At 41.6% G+C, this 17,932-nt stretch overlaps 2 protein-coding genes across 2 annotated transcripts in view; both read right to left on the bottom strand.

Moving 5' to 3' along the window:
* The window catches only part of prelid3b (PRELI domain containing 3), a 180,795-nt gene that overhangs the window by 140,677 nt on the left and 22,186 nt on the right, over window positions 1-17,932 (bottom strand). The gene's annotated exons all lie outside the window — the stretch shown is intronic.
* On the bottom strand, window positions 5,192-13,059 carry atp5f1e (ATP synthase F1 subunit epsilon). Its single transcript, XM_020536774.2, has 3 exons — window positions 12,836-13,059; window positions 10,631-10,753; window positions 5,192-5,330 (listed from the first exon to the last, which is right to left on the bottom strand). Exons 1-3 carry the CDS (start codon window positions 12,865-12,867, stop codon window positions 5,324-5,326), a joined length of 162 nt encoding a protein of 53 aa, XP_020392363.1. The 5' UTR covers window positions 12,868-13,059; the 3' UTR covers window positions 5,192-5,323.

The following is a 17,932-nucleotide window of genomic DNA, read 5'->3' as shown; positions in this document are numbered from 1 at the left end:
ATGTACTGATTGTGTCAGGTACAGGGTAAACCTCAACACCAAACATATCTTTTATTGGCAACTGTTTAGCACAAGAGCACCGCCAAATATGACATGCTGCCTCAGTACATCAGAGTCAGTAACCATTCTTACATCAATTATTGCAGTAAAAGTAAAATACTACAGGTGCTAGAAATCTGAAACAAACTCAGGGAATGCTGGAGAAACTCAACAGGTCTGACAGCATTTGTGGAGAGAGAGACAGAAAAAAACAGATTTAATGTTTTGACATTCTTTTGGCATTTGTGTGGCATGAATGTTACTTGCCCCCCAATCAGTCCAAGCTCAAATGTTGTCCAGGTCTTGCAAAATATAGACACAGACTGTTTCAGTATCCATGGAGTTGCGAATGACATTGAACATTGTGCAATCATCAGTGAATATCCCCCAGTCTGACCTTATGATGGAGGGAAAGTCATTGATGAAGTAGCTGAAGATGGTTGGGCCTAGGACACCACCCTAGGAACTCCTGCAGAGATGTCCTGGTGCTGAGACGACTGATCTCCAAGAACCACAACCATCTTCCTATGTTACAGGTATGACTCCAACCAGTAGAAAATTTGCCCCCTTATCTTAATTACTCCAGTTTTACTAACGCTTCTAAATGTCATACTCTTGTCAAATACTGCTTTGATGTCACTCTCACCGCACCTCTAGATTTCAGCTCTTTTGTCCATGTTTGAACCAAGGCTGTAATGAGGTCAGGAGCTCAGTGGCCCTGGCGGAACCCAAACTGGGCGTCACTGAGCAGGTAATTGCTGAGCAGGTGCTGCTTGAAAGCACTGTTACTGACACCTTCCATCACTTTACTGATGATTGAGAGTAGACTGATGGGGCGGCAATTGGCTTGGTTAGATTTGGTCTGTTTTTTGTGTCCAGAATATAGCTGGGCAATTTTCCACATTGTCAGGTAGATGTCAGTGTTGTAACTGTACTGGAACAGCTTGGTCAGGAGAGTGGCAAGTCCTGGAGCACAAGTCTTCAGTACTATTGCCAGAATGCTATGAGGGCACAGTATCCAATGCATCCAACCGTTTATTGATATCACATGGAGTGAATCAAATTGATTGAAGTCTGACATCTGTCATGCTGGGAGCTACTGGAGAAGGCAGAGATGGATCAGCCACTCGACACTTCTGGTGGAACAGTGGTGTGAATGCTTCAGCCTTAATTATTTTTGGATTGATGTGCTGGGATACCCCAACCCCAATTGAGGATGGAAATATTTGTGGAACTCCTCCTCCTCCAGTGAGTGGTTCAATTGTCCACCACCATTCTGATGAGCATAGACCATGCTGTAGCTTTGCCAGTTTGACACTGCATTTTAGGTAAGCTTGATGCTGATCCTGTTACTCCAGCTGTGGCCTAACTGACGTTATATACGGTTCCATCATAACTGCTTTGCTTTTGGATTCAATGCCTTGACTAATAATGTTAAATATCCCATTTGCCTTCTTAATCGATCTACCTACCTGTCCAGGTGACTTCACACCCTCTGATCCTCTGTACTTCACAGTATCCTACTGCTCAACTTGTACTCTCTTGCCCTCATAACCCTTTCAAAATGCTAAACCTCTTCAGTTTTCAGGATTAAATTTCATTTTCCCCTGTTCAGCCCACCTATACCATTGCTGTAGACTAAGGCTTTCCTCCTCACGATTTACATCACTTTTTATGCATCTCTGAACTTATTGATCATATTTCCCATATTAATGTCTAGATCATTAACGTACACCCCAAACAGTGAGGGACCCAGTACCAAACCCTATGGTATACCACTGGACACAAGCTACCAGTCAGAGAACACACTTTGACCATCACCCTCTCCTTCCTGCCCCTGAGATAATTTTGGATGAAATTTGTCCTGGATCCCATGTGCGTTTAGCTTCTTAACCAGACCTTACTGAAATCCATGTAGAATACATCCACCGCACCATCTGCACTCACACAAAAGTCATCTCCTCAAAAGATTCAAAGTTTGTGACACAATTTCTCTGACAAAGCTATGGGGACTATCCGTAATTAATCTTTGCCTACAGAACCTTAGAAATGATACAGCACAGAGGGGGTGCCATTCAGTCTGTCTTGCCTATGCCGACCGAAAGATGCCAATCCTCATCTTCCTGCACGCTGTCCATAACCCTGCAGGTTACAGCATTTCAAGTGTAGATCCAGGTATAACACAATAGTTACATTCTTGTGACCTTGTGCTATAGAAAATCGCATTATAGAGAAATCGCTAATTTGTACAGTTGAATGTTTGCATTATCCAAACAGCGTCCACTATTCATCAGTCGCGTTACAGCCAATTCGCATTAATGAAACACGTGTTATAACAGAAATACCTGTACTTTTTGAACCAGTTTCAGGTCTCTGCCTCCACCACCAACTTAGTGTGAATTCCAGATACTCTCTACCTTCCTCACGACAAAGTTTTTTCACATCCCTCTAATCCTTCTGCCACTTAGCTTGAATCTATGACCCCTGGATTTTGAACTCTCTGCAAGGGAAATAAGTTCCTCCTGTCCACCCCTCACAATTTTGTATACCTCAATCATGTCACCCCTCAGCCTTCTCTGCTAAGGAAAACAATCCCAACCTCTGCTTATAGCTGTAATTCTCCAGCCTAGGCAACATTCTAGTAAATGTTCTCTGCACTCTCCAGAACAATTATGTCCTTTCTATAATGTGGTGACCAGAACTGCATACAATACTCCAATTTTGGCCTCACCAGTGTCTTACACAATTTCATTATTATATCCACACTTTTGTATTCTATACCTAAACCAATGAAGGAGAGAATTCCAGATGCCTTCTTTACAGCCTTATCTAATGTACCGCTACCTTCAGGGACCTATGGACTTGTATGTCTCCCATTTCATCTACCCCTCTCAGTATATTCCTATTTATTGTGTACACCCTTTTACTGTTTGACCTCCCTAAGCGCATTACCTCACACTTAGGGTTGAATAATATCTGACACTTTCCTATCCACTCCACCAACCCATCCATGTCATTTTGGAGCTTACAGCTATCCTTTATGTGGCCAATTTTTACATCATCTGCAAATTTCCCAATTATGCCCCCCACATTCAAGTCCACATATAAAGCAAACAGCACAGGTCCCAACACAGTCTCCTGTGCAACACCACTTGAAACAGCTTGGCATTTACATCAACCATTACCCTTAATTTCCTGTTACTAAGCCAACTTTGGATCCAAATTGTCATATTACCCTGGATCCCATGGGCTTTTGGTTTCTTGACCAGTCTGCCACATGGGACCTTGTGGAAACGCCTTACTAAAATCCATGTAGACATCCTCCACACTAACATCATCGATCCTCCTTGTCACTTTCTCAATCAAATATGTAAGGCATGACTTTCCCTTAAAGCTATGCTGACTAGTCCATGCTTTTCTAAGTGACAGCTTATTGGATCTCTTAGGATTGATTTTTACAGTTTTCAAGAAAATATGTAGCTCAGGTTGCAGATGAGGTTATAGATATGCTTGCTGAGCTGGTGGATTTGGTTGCAAACATTTTATCACCCTGCTAGGTAACATCGTCAGTGCGCCTCCAGCTCCAGCAGTGAAGCGTTGGTGTTCTATCCCACTTGTTATTTATATGCTTCGGTTTGCTGGGGTGGTTGGTATTACTTCCGGTTCAGTTTCTCAGTGGTTTGTAAACAGGGTCTAATTCAATGAATCTGTTGATGGAGTTCCGGTTGGAATACCAGGCCTCCGGGAATTTCCTGGCAGGTCTCTGGCTTGTGCGATTATGGATGTGTTGTCCCAGTCAAATTTGTGTCCCTCATTGTCTGTCTAGTGAGACAAGTGAGAATTGGTGATTGATTCTTACAATTTGTCCACCACCAAAGTAAGGCTAATTGTTCAGCATATCCTTTGAGAACATTTTAAACAGCAGGACATTAGCATTCCTCTAGTCCTCTGACACCTCACCTGTGTGTAGTGAAGCTCTGAGGATAATTTTCAATCATCTGCTATTTCCTCCTTGAACCTGGAAGGATCGATCTGGTGACTTATCCATTTCCAACAATTCCAACTCCTCTAACACTTCCTCTCGTTATGATTTTGTCTAATATTTCTCACTGCTCCTCTTGGATCACTATATCACATAATCCTTTTGTGAATAAAGACAAAAAAATTCATTTAAAATTCTTCCCATATCCCCTGCATTTTCTGACCATTTCCCTTCATCTCAAATAGGTCCCACCTTTTTCTTAATTATCCTTCTGCTGTTTATAGACTGGCAAAAGATCTTTAGGTTTTTGTTTAAATTGCTTTTTCATGTCCTCTTTTGGATTTCCTTATTTATTTTTAGAAATCCTTTCCAAGTGGTGAAAAGTCAAAAAATGTTCCCACAGATTCTCTCCCACACATGTTACTCATTTGCCTATAATCTCCTGGCTTCCCACTAGTTTAACCTATTGGTCTACATTCTTGTTAGTTCATTACTTTATGATTACCATATGTCTAAGTTTTAATTCCAGATTTATTCAAATGTCATTATCTGCTGTGGTGGGATTGAACCTGTGCTCCTACAGCAATAGCCTCGTCTTCTGGATTACCAACCTGAGACAGTAATAGAGGCTGTGTTGGGCAGGTTTTGGATCTACAAGGGAGTTCAGTTTTATGGTACGCAAGAACGAGGAGTTAGTGCCAAGATCACTGGAAGGTTTGAATGGCCTACTCCTCATGTTATTATAACCCTGTCCTATTCAGACTCCCATAAAGTTGCAATACAAAATATCAAACTGAGGCTCTACAGTCAATAAGTTGACAGTTGGATGCACAGTAAAGCACTGAACAAATCACTGGTACAGGGACAGTGATTAACAATAAGCAATGGACTATCATTGTCTTCTTGTGTCTACTTTAATTGCGCTAGAACTTCAGTTTTCATTATACAATTCCTCCCCACCCTCCCAGCTATTGTAAAGAATATACAAAATCGTTGCTGTCCCATGACACTGAGGTGAGTAGAACAGCGATTGTCATTGATTCAAATAGGACATCATCTTACAACATCTATGAAAGAGGGATCAATGACATTTTTAAGGCATAATATTCCCAGGTTCCAGTCAGCTGACTAAAATTCCTTCACCGGCAAAAACAAACATGATCATTTAAATGAGATCTATATTTTTATTTAGTATTTGGTCAATTTTACAGATACGGTCTTCAGACAAGTTTGTAGTTCCATCTTTCAGGATGATGGGTCAAAGAGTTCTCATATTTAGAAGTTCAGGTCTGTGGAAGTTGCTCAGATCCTAGGATAAATAAAACACAATTAGCACACTTAATTGGGGAGGGCTAAATTCAGCAAATTGAGAAGGAATCTAGCCCAGGTGGTTGGGAATCCAAAAAACTGACAGACAGAACAGTACATGAACAACAGATTTCAAAGAGGTAATGGTTCACTGCTGAATTGACTTTCCCCATGAAGTTTAAAAGAAAGGTACGCAAAGCTACATTTTTCTGAATGACTAAGGATGATCACAGATTCTCAAATATAAGAAAAGGAAAACAAAAATGATCAAAATACAATACAGAACCAAATTAGAAGCAATGCACTGAAGAGATATAAACAGGAATTAGAGAGACAATGACAAGGTAAGACAATAGGTTAGAAGATAAATTTAAAGTAAACTCAAATCTAGTAACTTCAAAAATTGGAAGGGTAATAAGAGTGCAGGAGACAAGGATCAGGGACAAGAAAGGAGATTGAAGGCATGGCTGAAGTACAGGTGAATAATACGCATCTCCTTTCACTCAAGAGACTGCACTGATGTAGTAATAGAGAAAGCAGACGTGATATTGGATTCAATAAAACATATTGAGTTCAGGCATTTAAAATGTCAACAATCCTCAAAGTTGATGAGTAATCCAGTTTGGATGGGATGCATTTTAGGATTGGAGGATTGCATATGTTAGAATCTGTTAAAGGAGAGAGGAATAAACCCAGCAAGCACAGGTCATTCAGCTTAACATCAACAGTGCAGAAAACTTTTAGAGACAATATCTGGAGCAAAATATACTGGTATTTGAAAGCATTTAATATAATAAATCCATGCCGACTTCCATTTAAGGCAAACAACAAAGCTGATTGAGATACTTGAAATAATAGAGAGTGTGATGAAAAGTGTAGTTGACAAGATATGTATTCAAAAACCATTTATCAAAGTTCTTTCCAGCAAAATGCAACATCATGGGCTTCTAGGAACAATGACAACAAGTCACAGAAACATTTAAAATAAGACAAAATCAGGAAGTAACTGTAAACATAGAACAGTACAGCACAGCACTGGAACAGGCCCTTCAGCCCATGTCTGTTCTGACCATGATGCCATTCTAAACTAATCCTATCTGCCTGTACATGGTGTGTATCCCTTTATTCTCTGCCTAAATGCCTCTTAAACTTTGCTATCATCTCTGCTTCTACCACCTGCCCTGACAGCATGTTCCAGGCGCCTACTACCCTGTTTAAAAAATTTGCCTCATATCTCCTTTAAACTTCACATAGGTTTAATGTCCCCCAGTATTTGACATTTCCACCCTGGGAAAAAGACTGACTATCCAGCCTAAATATGCCTCTTAATTTCATAAACTTCCTATCAGGTCGTCCCTCAGCCTCCCATGCTCTAGCAAAAAGAATTCAAGTGTCCAACTGCTCCTTATAGCCAATACACTCCAATCCAGGCGACATCCTGGTAAACCTCTTTTGCACCCTCTCCAAAGCCTCCACATCCTTCCTACAGTGTGGCAGCCAAAACTGCACAATAGTTAGTCCATATTTGTAGTCTTATACAGCTGCAACATAACATACCAACTTTTATACTCAATGCCCCAATAATAGCAAGCATGCTGTATGACTTCTTTATCACCTTATCCACTTGTGTTGCCAGTTTCAGGGAGCTATGGACTTGCAGAACTTTCTGTATGTTAGCGCTCCTAAAAGCTCTGCCATTTATTGTATAGTTTCTTCTTGCATGTGACCTCCCAAAATGCATCACCTCACACTTGTCCAGATTAAACTCCATCTGCCATTTCTCCACCCATCTTTCCAACTAACCTATATACTGCTGTAACCTTTTCAACCTTCCTCACTATCCACAACTCCACCAATTGTCATGTCATCTGCGAGCTTACTATTCAGACCACTTACAAACATCAGAAGTCCCAGCACTGATCCTTGTGGGATACCACTGGTCATAGGTCTCGAGTCAGAAAAACACCCCATAACAATTAGTTGCTGTCTATGACTAAGCCAATTTTGTATCCAATTTACCAACTCACTGTGGATCTCATGTAACTTATTCTTCTAGACCATGAGAGTCCTTGTCAATCCTTCAGATTGGAGAGACATATACGCTGGTGTTGCTATAGGGTTCATGTGATGCAATGGTAGTGTCCCTACCTCTGAGCCAAGATACCGAGTTGGGAGTCCCATCTGTTCGAGGTGTGCAAGAATATCTGAACCAATTGATTAGGAAGTATTTACAGTGCTTTCCCTCACAGGGGCCAATGGTGCAATGTTACATACCAGCATATTAATGACCTGAATTTGTGCACATAGGGTACAGTTTCAAAGTTTGTATTTGATATGAAACTAGGAATATAGCAAGTAATGAGGAAAACAATAACATATTTCAAGACAGTGAAATGAATAGACATATGGCAAAATAAATTCAACACAGGGGATGTGAACGGAGACATTTTGATCCTAAGAATGTATCAGTTTAAATTGCTTCTTCTCAGTGAGATTGGGGTGCAGATATTCAGACACCTGGACGCAAACGAGCAATGAAGTTAGCAAAACATGGAGAAAAGCCTCTCTGTTTAAAGGATGCATTATTAAACAGAGTATAAGAGTAAAGAAGCTATGCTTTATCTATATAAAGATACTGGTTAAGCCGCTGCTGGAGAATCGTAGTCGATACCAGCACACTTTAGGATGGCCAAAGGGTACATAAGAGATTTATTAGAATGGTAGCCAAGATGTTGCTGGGTATGGAAGGTTTGAGTTATAAAGAAAAGCTGGATCAGGCTGGGATTCTTTTCCACTGGAGCACAGGAAGTTGAGAGATGACCTTATAGAAGTTTATAAAGGTCATGAGGGATATAGATAGCATTGATGGTAAGTGTTTTTTCCCTACGATGGGGGATTTCAAGACTAGGGGGGCACATTTTTTTAAGGTGAGAGAAGAGAGATTCAAAAAAGGACTAGGGCAATTTTATTTTATTTTTTTAAAAACACAGGTTTGCATGTAGAATGAACTCCCGGAGGAAGGGTGGATGTGGGCACAATTACAATGTCTAGAAGACATTTGGATAAGTGCATGAATAGAAAGGTTTGGGGGGATATGGGCCAGAAGCAGGCAGATCCTTTATTCATTTTCACCTTTATTCATTCACGGGATGAGGGCGTTGCTGGCTAGGCAGCATTTATTGCCCATCCCTAATTGCCCAGAGGGCAATTTAGAGTCAACCACGTTGCTGTGGTCAAGAATCACAGGCCAGACCAGGTAAGGATAGCAGTCTCCTTCCCTAAAAACATTAGTGAACCAGATGGGTTTTTCCGACAATCGACAATGGGTTCATGGTCATCATTAGATTATTAACTTCAGATATTTTATTGAATTCAAATTCCATCATCTGCCATGGGGGGCGGATTTGAACTTGGGTCCCCAGAACATTATCTGGGTCTTTGGATTAACAGTCCAGTGATAATACCACTAGGCCATTGCCTTCCTGGGACAAGTTTAGTTTGGGATTATGTTCGGCTTGAACCAAAAAGAGTGTTTCCGTGCTGTATGACTCTATGACTGTGGAGATCTTTAGTTACTTGGAAAGATTGAGGCTGGTCTCTTTAACATGACGTTTGAGCACAATGAAGAGTCTTCCTTTATTCACTTGTGGGATGTGGGTGTTGTTGGCTGGGCTAGCATTTATTGCCTCGAGGTAGTGGTTGAGAGTTTCAATATGACAAACAGAATCTGTTTGTATCGATAGATAGATAGATCGGTGACTGAATGACAAATTTCAGATGACTGGCAAATACTTGGCTTTATTGGGCAGTTCATTGAATATAGGAATTGGGAGGTCATGTTGTGACTGTACAGGGCACTGGTTAGGCCACTTTTGGAATAGTGTGCGCAATTCCGGTCTCCTGCTATAGGATGGATGTTGTGAAACTTGAAAGAGTTCTGAAAAGATTTACAAGGATGTTGCCAGGGTTGGATGCACTGTATAGGCTAGGGCTATTTTCCCTGGAGCGTCGAGGTTGAGGGGTGACTTTTTAAGAGGTTTAAAATCATGAGGGGCATGGATAGGGTAAACAGACAAGGTGGGGAAGTCCAAAATTAGAGGGCATAGGTTTAAGGTGAGAGGGGAAAGACATAAAAGGGACCCAAAGGGCAACATTTTCATATAGAGGGTGGTGTGTGTATGGAACGAGCTGCCAGAAGTGGAGGCAGCTGGTACAATCACAACATTTTAAAGGCATCTGGATGGATACATGAATAGGGAGGTATATGGGCTAAATGCTGGTAAATGGGACTAGATTTATTTAGGATATCTAGTCAACATGGACAAGTTGGACCAAACAGTCTATTTCCATGCTGTACTGCCATATGTTTAAAGTATGAGAAGATTTGTAGCTTGGGTTGTGGATGAGGTTGTAGACATGCTTGCCAAGCCGGTGGGTTTGGTTGCAAACGTTTCGTCACCCTGCTAGGTAGGGCATCAACTGCATTGCCAGCGCAGGCACTAGGAAATACAAAGCCTTCCTGCTGGGGTGTTACCATTGTATAAAACCCCTCAGTGACTCAAGTGTTCATAATAACCTCTGATATAAACGTTGCGAGGTTTAATTCCTGGTCTTTGTCAAGTTAGCTAATCTGACAATTACAACTGGTCTCTTTCAGAGTGGTCAGAAAAATGCAGTACTTATCGGAGAAATGGGTCTCGGCAAGGCTAACTTGCATGACTCAAAAGAGTGCTGTGGTTACTCAACACTGAAGAGCAGCACTGCCTCTTCAGGCAAGGTCTAGGACAGAGTGTGAATCTTTCAGCTCCATGCTTGAAATGGAAGCATTTATTTGTTTGACAAGAGCACCACATTAGACACATTAGCAAGTTAACAAAACAAGTGATGATATCAATATCTGCCCCACATTGCGATCTTTGTTAGCAGTTAATACAAATTCACCACTGAATTTATTATTCTGATACATCTAAAAACCCACAATCATAGTAGAAGCAACACTGCTTGTAAAACACCATAGGAATGGTAATCAGGGACAGTGGATCATTTTAACATTTCAAAAGGGAGTTCAATACTGACTAGAGTGGGGCTGAGGATTTAATCACACTACTCACATGCAGAAAATGACAGATGGCAGGCCAAATGGATGGTTTTTGTCTGCAATATTGTATGGCTCAAATGTTTTTGTTAACAATGTGTATTTCTACAGAAGTTCAGGCTCAGTATTTCGCTTTTGAAAACAAAAATGCCACAGAGAATTCCACCAAACCCAAAAACAGGAGTAGAACACAGCATAGTACTTACGCACTATCTTTCGGCTTGTGAACTCTGACATTTACTTCTGCTGCTTTCTTGGCCTCTGTTTGGAGCTGGGGTTTTAAAGCGGCCCTCACCGCTTGTGCACAGATTCGAGAATACTGAATGTAACTGGAGGAGGCAAGAAAATAAAAGCCATCCTTGAAATTCTGGTTGAATCATGATTCAAGGGCTAGGCCACAGAAATGCTGGACCTAACAAAGCTTTACAAGCAAATCCCAGTGCTCCCAAGTGATGGTCTGTGTAGGCTAATCACTTTAATCTCTTACAAAAAACCAGAAGTTGCTGGAAAAGCTCAGCGAGTCCAGCAGCATTTGTGAAGAAAAAAAATCAGAGTTAACATTTCGGATCCAGTGACCCTTCCTCAGAACTGATGGTAGCTACGTCAGTTTATATGCACAAGAGAGGGAGGGATGGAGTAGGGAGTAAACAATAGGATAAAGGATAGAGCTCAAAGAGACAGAAGAATAGTTGGGCAGAAAGTAGTAGATAACGATCTGGCTAGGAGGGTGAATAGCTGTTAATGTGGACTGTTAGTGACTAACAATAGGTAGTGGGTAGTGGCAGGCTATGTGATAACAAGGCCTTGTGTGTGGACTAGGACATGGGAGAGTTTCAGCCCTAAAATTATTGAACTCGATATGGAGTCTGGAGGGCTGCAGGGTCCTCAAGCGGAAAATGAGCTGGTGTCCTTATAGCTTGCCCTGAGCTTCTCTGGAACACTGCAACATATCCGAGACAGATGTAGGCCAAGGAACAGGGTGGTGTGTTAAAGTAACAGGCAACTGGAATCTCAGGGTCTTTTTTGCGAGCAGAACATAGATGTCCTGCAAAGCAGTCACCCAGTCTACCCTTTGTTTTCCCAATGTAGAAGAGACCACATTGTGAGCAGCAAATGCAGCAGACTGGATTCTGGAAAGTGCAGGTGAAGTGTTGCTCACCTCACCAGACAAAGAAACAGAGCTCCAAAAGTTTGTGATTTCAAATAACCTTTTAGATTATAACCTGATTTATACAATAGAATCTTCTGTTCTTTTGATACCACTTTCCAGAAGGTTAATATTGCCCATTGCAGCAGCTTACTGTTTCTTATATAGAGCCAGCTTCCAAGCTTCAGTGGCCGTTATTAGCAACTTGACAGTGGCTGGGTTTGGATCAATACAGCCCGAACAGATCATAATTATAACAAAAATAATCAAGGGCCTCTGTCCACTAAATATTGATCGAGCAGACGGTGTAAAGAAACAAATAATTTGAGGTGGCATGGTGGCTAGCACTGCTGCCTCACAGCGCCAGCAACCTGGGTTCAATTCCACACTCGGGCAACTGTCTGTGTGGAGTTTGCATGTTCTCCCCGCATCTGCGTGGGTTTCCTCCGGGTATTCCGGTTTCCTCCTACAGTCCAAAGATGTGCAGGTTGGGTGGTTTGGCCATGCTAAATTGCCCATAGGGGTCAGGGATGTGTAGATTACGTGGATTATAGGGGTATGGGTCTGGGTGGGATGCTCTGAGGTCCATTGTAGACTTGTTGGGCCAAAGGGCCTGTTTCCAAACTGTAGGGACTCTATGAATGTGCACTGCTCCAAATACAAAATATTCTAATATCTTAATTTTTAAAAAATTAATAATCAACACATGATTCAGTCTAGGCACATGGTGCAGAATTCAGACAACCCGTCAGAGCAAGGTCAAGGTCAGTATTTTCATCCAAACAACACTGGAAAGCCCAAACCAAAAAAAAAAACAACACACAGACGTTATCAAAACCATGGAACAGACTTCATGAAATCTGTGTAGCTGGAGGAACACAGCAGGCCAGGCAGCATCAGATGAGCAGGATCTTGCTGTGCTCCACCAGCTCCACACTATGTTATCTCTGACTCCAGCATCTGCAGTTCTTACTATCGCTTCATAAAATCTGCCCAGGTTAACTACGACGGCTTACAGCCACTGCCACTGACAATCCGAAGGTGCTGCACCCTCAGGGTGTAACCTGCTCTGATGACCGTTTGATGTCAGGCTCTCGCTGATTCATTGACCGGGTCACTGCAGCACTTTCAAGCCCAGGCTCAGGGACACTGAAGCCTCCAGCCCAGGCCCCTCACCGGGACCGCAGTTATACCTCGAGCCCCTCATCCCTCACCGGGACCGCAGTTATACCCGGGCCCCTCGCCCCCCGGACCACAGCTTTACCTCAGGCCAACCTGCCTCCAGAACGCCACCATCTTGCCCGGTTCCCCTCTCCGCTTCAGACAAGATGGCGCCGCGCCGCCCAGCCAATGAACTGCAGGGAACCGGGATCAACCAATCATCGAACAGATATGCGGCACAATGTCCCAGTCAAGCGCCAGTTCTGCGGCAAAGATAACTAATCAGCGGTGAGGAAACATCCAGCCAATCGCAGTAGGATGCATATAAACCAATCATAGAACAGAGTGTCAGGTGACCCTGGAGTCTGCTCCAATCAGTGCGGATTCTGACCTCTGATCCCTGACCCATTCCCACCCTGACCTTGTAGTATTTAGGGGATGGGTTGTACAATTTTTAAAAATTATATAATTTTAAAAGAAAGGCATTAAAGTGCAAAAATTATGAACAGATTATAAAATAAGAGGGATACAACCTGCCAACAACCAGATGGCCATAATGGTGATATGTGACTGTGTCCAGTTCTCATTCTGAGAACAATTAGTCATGTCTTAGGTTTTACATATTTTTCTCATTAATATGTTGTCCGCAGCAATATCATCTAAACAATACAAATTATTTCAAATGTTCACCCAACTCTACCTCAACACCAGCACCCCTCTTCATCTCTTTGCTCCTATGAACATTTCATAGTACTGAATAGGCAACGATGTTAAATGTTAGAAAAACTGAAGCCCTTATTTTCAATTACCGTCACAAACTCCATTTCTCAGACAACAATATCACCCCTACCTCTGGAAATGCATGTAGGAAGAATAAATAACTTATGAGTAAGTAAGAAATAGTACATTTGCAGATGACACCAAAATTGCAAGTGTAGTGGACAGTGAAGAAGGTTACCTCAGACAATAACAGGACCTTGATCACTGGGCTGAGGAGTGGCAGATGGTGTTTAATTTAGATAAATGTGAGGTGTTGCATTTTGGCAACGCAAATCAGGGTAGGACTGATACACTTAATGGTAGGGTCTTGGAGAGTGTTGCTGAACAAAGAGACCTTGGGGTGGAGGTGCATAGTTCCTTGAAGGTGGAGTCACAGGTAGACAGGATAGTGAAGAAAGTGTTTGGTCCACTTGTCTTTATTGGTCAGTGCATTGAGTATAGGAGTTGGGATGTCATGTTGCAGCTGTCCAGGACATTGGTTAGGCCACCTTTGGAATACTATGTTCAGTTTGTCTCCCTATTATAGGAAAGATGTTGTTTAACATGAGAGGGTGCAGAAAAGATTTACAAGGATGTTGCACTGGTTGCAGTGTTTGAACTATAGGGAGAGGCTGAATAGGCTGGGGCTGTTTTCCCTGGAGCGTTGGAAGTTGAGGTAACCTTATAGAGGTTTACAAAATCATGAGGGGCATGAATAGCAAAGTGTTTTTTCCCAGGAACCGGAAGTCCAAAACTAAAGGGCGTAAGTTTAAGGTGACAGGGGAAAGACATAAAAGGGACCCAAGGGGCAACTTTTTTGCACAGAGTGTGGTGCATGTATGGAATGAGCTGCCAGAAGAAGTGGTGGAGGCTGGTACAATTACAACATTTAAAAGGCATCTGGATGGGTACATGAATAGGAAGGGTTTAGAGGGATATGGGTCAAATACTGGCAAATGGGACTGGATTAATTCAGGATGTATGGTCGGCATGGACAAATTGGACCAAAGGATCTGTTTTTGTGCTGTACAGCTAGTGACTCTTCTCTAATACCCTGACTAGCATTCCATCTTTCATAAATGTAAATTTATGCAAGGCAGCCCTGCTCTAGACTAATTCCCACTTAGTGTTATTCACCCATTCACTAGCTGATCTAGTTTCAGTGGAAATTAAACATTGCGTCAATTTTAAAATATTCATCCTTTGCATTGCAGCTGTCTACTTCTGTTTTCTCCTTCAGCCCTACAACTCTCCATGATCTCTATGCTTATCTTTCTGGCTTATGTGTATTCCTGATTTTAATCGCTCCAGCCTTTGTGGCTGTGCCTTCATCTGCTGAGACCTAAAGGTCAGGAACAAAATGTGGAAGTCCCACCCACAACCCTCTATTCAATAGATCCGAGTTTGCCAATGCAGGAAATGGGGTTCAGGGGCTGAGTTCAAACAAAGTCAATTTTAATTGTTCCAAAGGCCTTAACTCACATTGTGTAGGTCATAAACTAACGAAATAGACGTAAAAGCTCTAAAGAGCAGATAAGGAATGCTTACATGTCATAACCACAAGTTTTTTTTAAATTCCCTGTTTTTTTAAACTTTAGAGAAAAAGACTGCAGCTGTCACAAAATTTGAAAGGAATTGCTGGACACTGCTACCAGTTCAAAAAAAAGAGCACAGGACCTGATCCTGCGGCTTCAGGATAGTTCCCCAATGCCTATTATTACTGAGGTTCAAAATTTTCATTTGTCTCAGCAGTTTGTTCTGCATTCAGTGTGCTTGACGGACTAGAAGCCATTAAGGGATTTGCCATCTTTCACATGAGATCTGAATAGAAGTTTGTTTTATTTTTAATGAGATTAACCTCTTGAGGAGATATACAAGATTTAATGCATTTTGTGAATGGGAGTTTTTTCATTACCTAGTGTATAAGAGTAACCATGGTGTTACATTGTTAGAAGTTTCTTTTTACATCTGCACTTCCGATTACCCCAGGGGGATATCATTGCCAGGGCAATGGCAACACAGGGATTTCCCTCCACAGGAGTCTCATTTGAGGAAAGGACACCACAGGAAACTTCTACCTCTGCCTTAGCATTCTTCAAAGACCCTGTCTCCACTACTTTTTGAGGAAGGGTTCCAAAGACTCATGACCCTCTTTCAGAAAAGATTTCAACTCATATCTTAAGTAAGCAAGCTCTTATTTTTAAACAGGGACTTCTAGTGCTAATTTTCCAAGAAACATTTCCACATTCCCTCCTGTCAAGACCCCTCAATCATACGTTTCAATCATGTTCATAGTTTGACAGGATGACATCAAGTATTAGTACCTGATATGTCATCTGAAAGATGTCTACATTGGGTGACTTCTCCTAAAGTGGTAGCCTGATATATCATTGATCAACAAACTGTGATTTCGCTTAAAGTGTAGGGTCTTAGTTCCCATCTCCACTTGAAAGGTTTCTTCAAATCACAGTTGTACCTTACCTTTGGTATCAGTCCTATTGGAGAAAGACAATTGGTTGTGTAGTTTGATGGTAACCATTCCACTAGTGTGGGGTAATGCAAGGAGGCAGCGCCTCCACGGTCCACTATGGTCGTTATGGGTCTTGAAGCCACACTATTGGCTTTATTCCTCACCACACTCTAGCCAAATCAACTCACCCAATCCTCGTTCATCAACATAAAGAGTAATTACTTCTTCCAGTTAGGTGGTTTGGCTATGCTAAATTGCCGATAGTGTCCAGGGATGTACAGGCTAGGTAGAATAGCCATGGGAAATGCAGGGTTCCAGAGGTAGAGTGGGGGTTGGGGCGGGGGAAGAGAGATGCTGTTTGGAGCATCAGTGCTGACTAAAATGGACCGAATGGCCTGTGTCCACACTGTAGGTATTCTATTCTCTGATTCCTGTGGGAGATGATGCTCAACCAAAGGCCCCTTGGATACGGTTAATATATAAATTAAATCTCCATTTGAACAATACCTTGACTTTTTAAAAATAAAGTAATGGGTGTAGCAACACAACAAAGAAAACCACTTCTGTCCAACCTCCCTGTGTCCTGACCCCAACCAGTTTTTCCCCCACCAAGCTCACCTCTCGTAGTTTGTTTATTGCACGGGGTCATAAATCTATGATTCAGTTAACTACAGTTTCATTTCTAGGACTTCCATTGTATCATCCAAAGTCAGCTACCTGACCTCTGATTTAATAGCTAATGGGGTGCGGACAAACGTTCAAATCCAAAGAAATACACAGACAATTCACTACTTTAAAAACACCAAATTTTATTGTCAGTTGTTAAAAAATGTTAACAACTTGGCTGGAGTTTGAAGTACAATTCAGTGCCATTAAAATAAATACTATTCCATACAAAATGTCATGGAACTGAAAAATAGCAGAGATCTTACACAGGAAAATCATTATGAAAAAACTAACACTGTTGTCTTTTAATTGTATTAGCCTAATCCAATGTGTCATTCTTCTTGTTGGTCACATTAACTTAAACAAAATCTTCATCCAGCAAAACATTAAATAATAAGTGTTACTAGCAGCATATAAAAAAGTTAGTCTTTCTGTAGCTGTAAAACTTTTCATATCTTGGGACATTTTATGTCGAGAAGGAAATAAAAGTAGATGCAGGTTGGTCCAGGGAGGATTGTCCATTGTACTATGGCAAAACCATCAAATAAAGTAGGTGTAAGGGTGGAACATAGAACAGTCCTCTGAGCCCAATTCACGTATAACAGAATTCAATGTAGAATTGTCCCTTTAAACGCATAACAGTGTAGATTACGCTGCCTAATTAAATCTGCTTCCTTTTGAACCCCACTTTTGAAAGAACAAGCTTTTGTGCTTGTAGATATTAAGCAGTAAAGCAGACTAAACCCCATATAGTTTATGGAGATGAACTGTCCATATCACCTACCCCTCCAGAATGGCATGAACCTTAGTATTCCCAGAGAATCAAACAAACTACAGCACAAACAAAACTGTACTGGTGTGAACTCTTCAACTGGAGCTACCTACTATACAACAGAACACCACAGAAGCTGAAAATCTGAAGTACAATATAAAATATGCGCCAAACACTCAGCGTAGGTGGCAAGAGGAAGGTAGCATCAATACATCAGTTTGACGACCTTTGTCAGAAGTTGTTCTGATGAAAAGTTAATCAACCTGAAATATTAAGTATACCTTCCCCTATGTATTTATCTACTTGAAGCGCAACTCCTTGTTGTACAGTTATACAAACCCAGGCTGAGCAGCAAACTCATTATATGCAGTGACATTTTCCAAATTATTAATTGGAAAAACCTAATTTATTCAAAGATAGTAGGAACTGCAGATGCTGGAGAATCCGAGACAACAAGGTGCAGGGCTGGATGAACACAGCAGGCCAAGCAGCATCATAGGAGCAGAGAGGCTGACGTTTCGGGCCTAGACCCT

Source organism: Rhincodon typus, chromosome 19 (genome assembly GCF_021869965.1).
Source record: "Rhincodon typus isolate 14 chromosome 19, sRhiTyp1.1, whole genome shotgun sequence".
Lineage (NCBI taxonomy): Eukaryota > Metazoa > Chordata > Chondrichthyes > Orectolobiformes > Rhincodontidae > Rhincodon > Rhincodon typus.
Note: the sequence above shows the minus strand (reverse complement) of the source record. Positions and strands in the feature narration are given on the sequence as shown.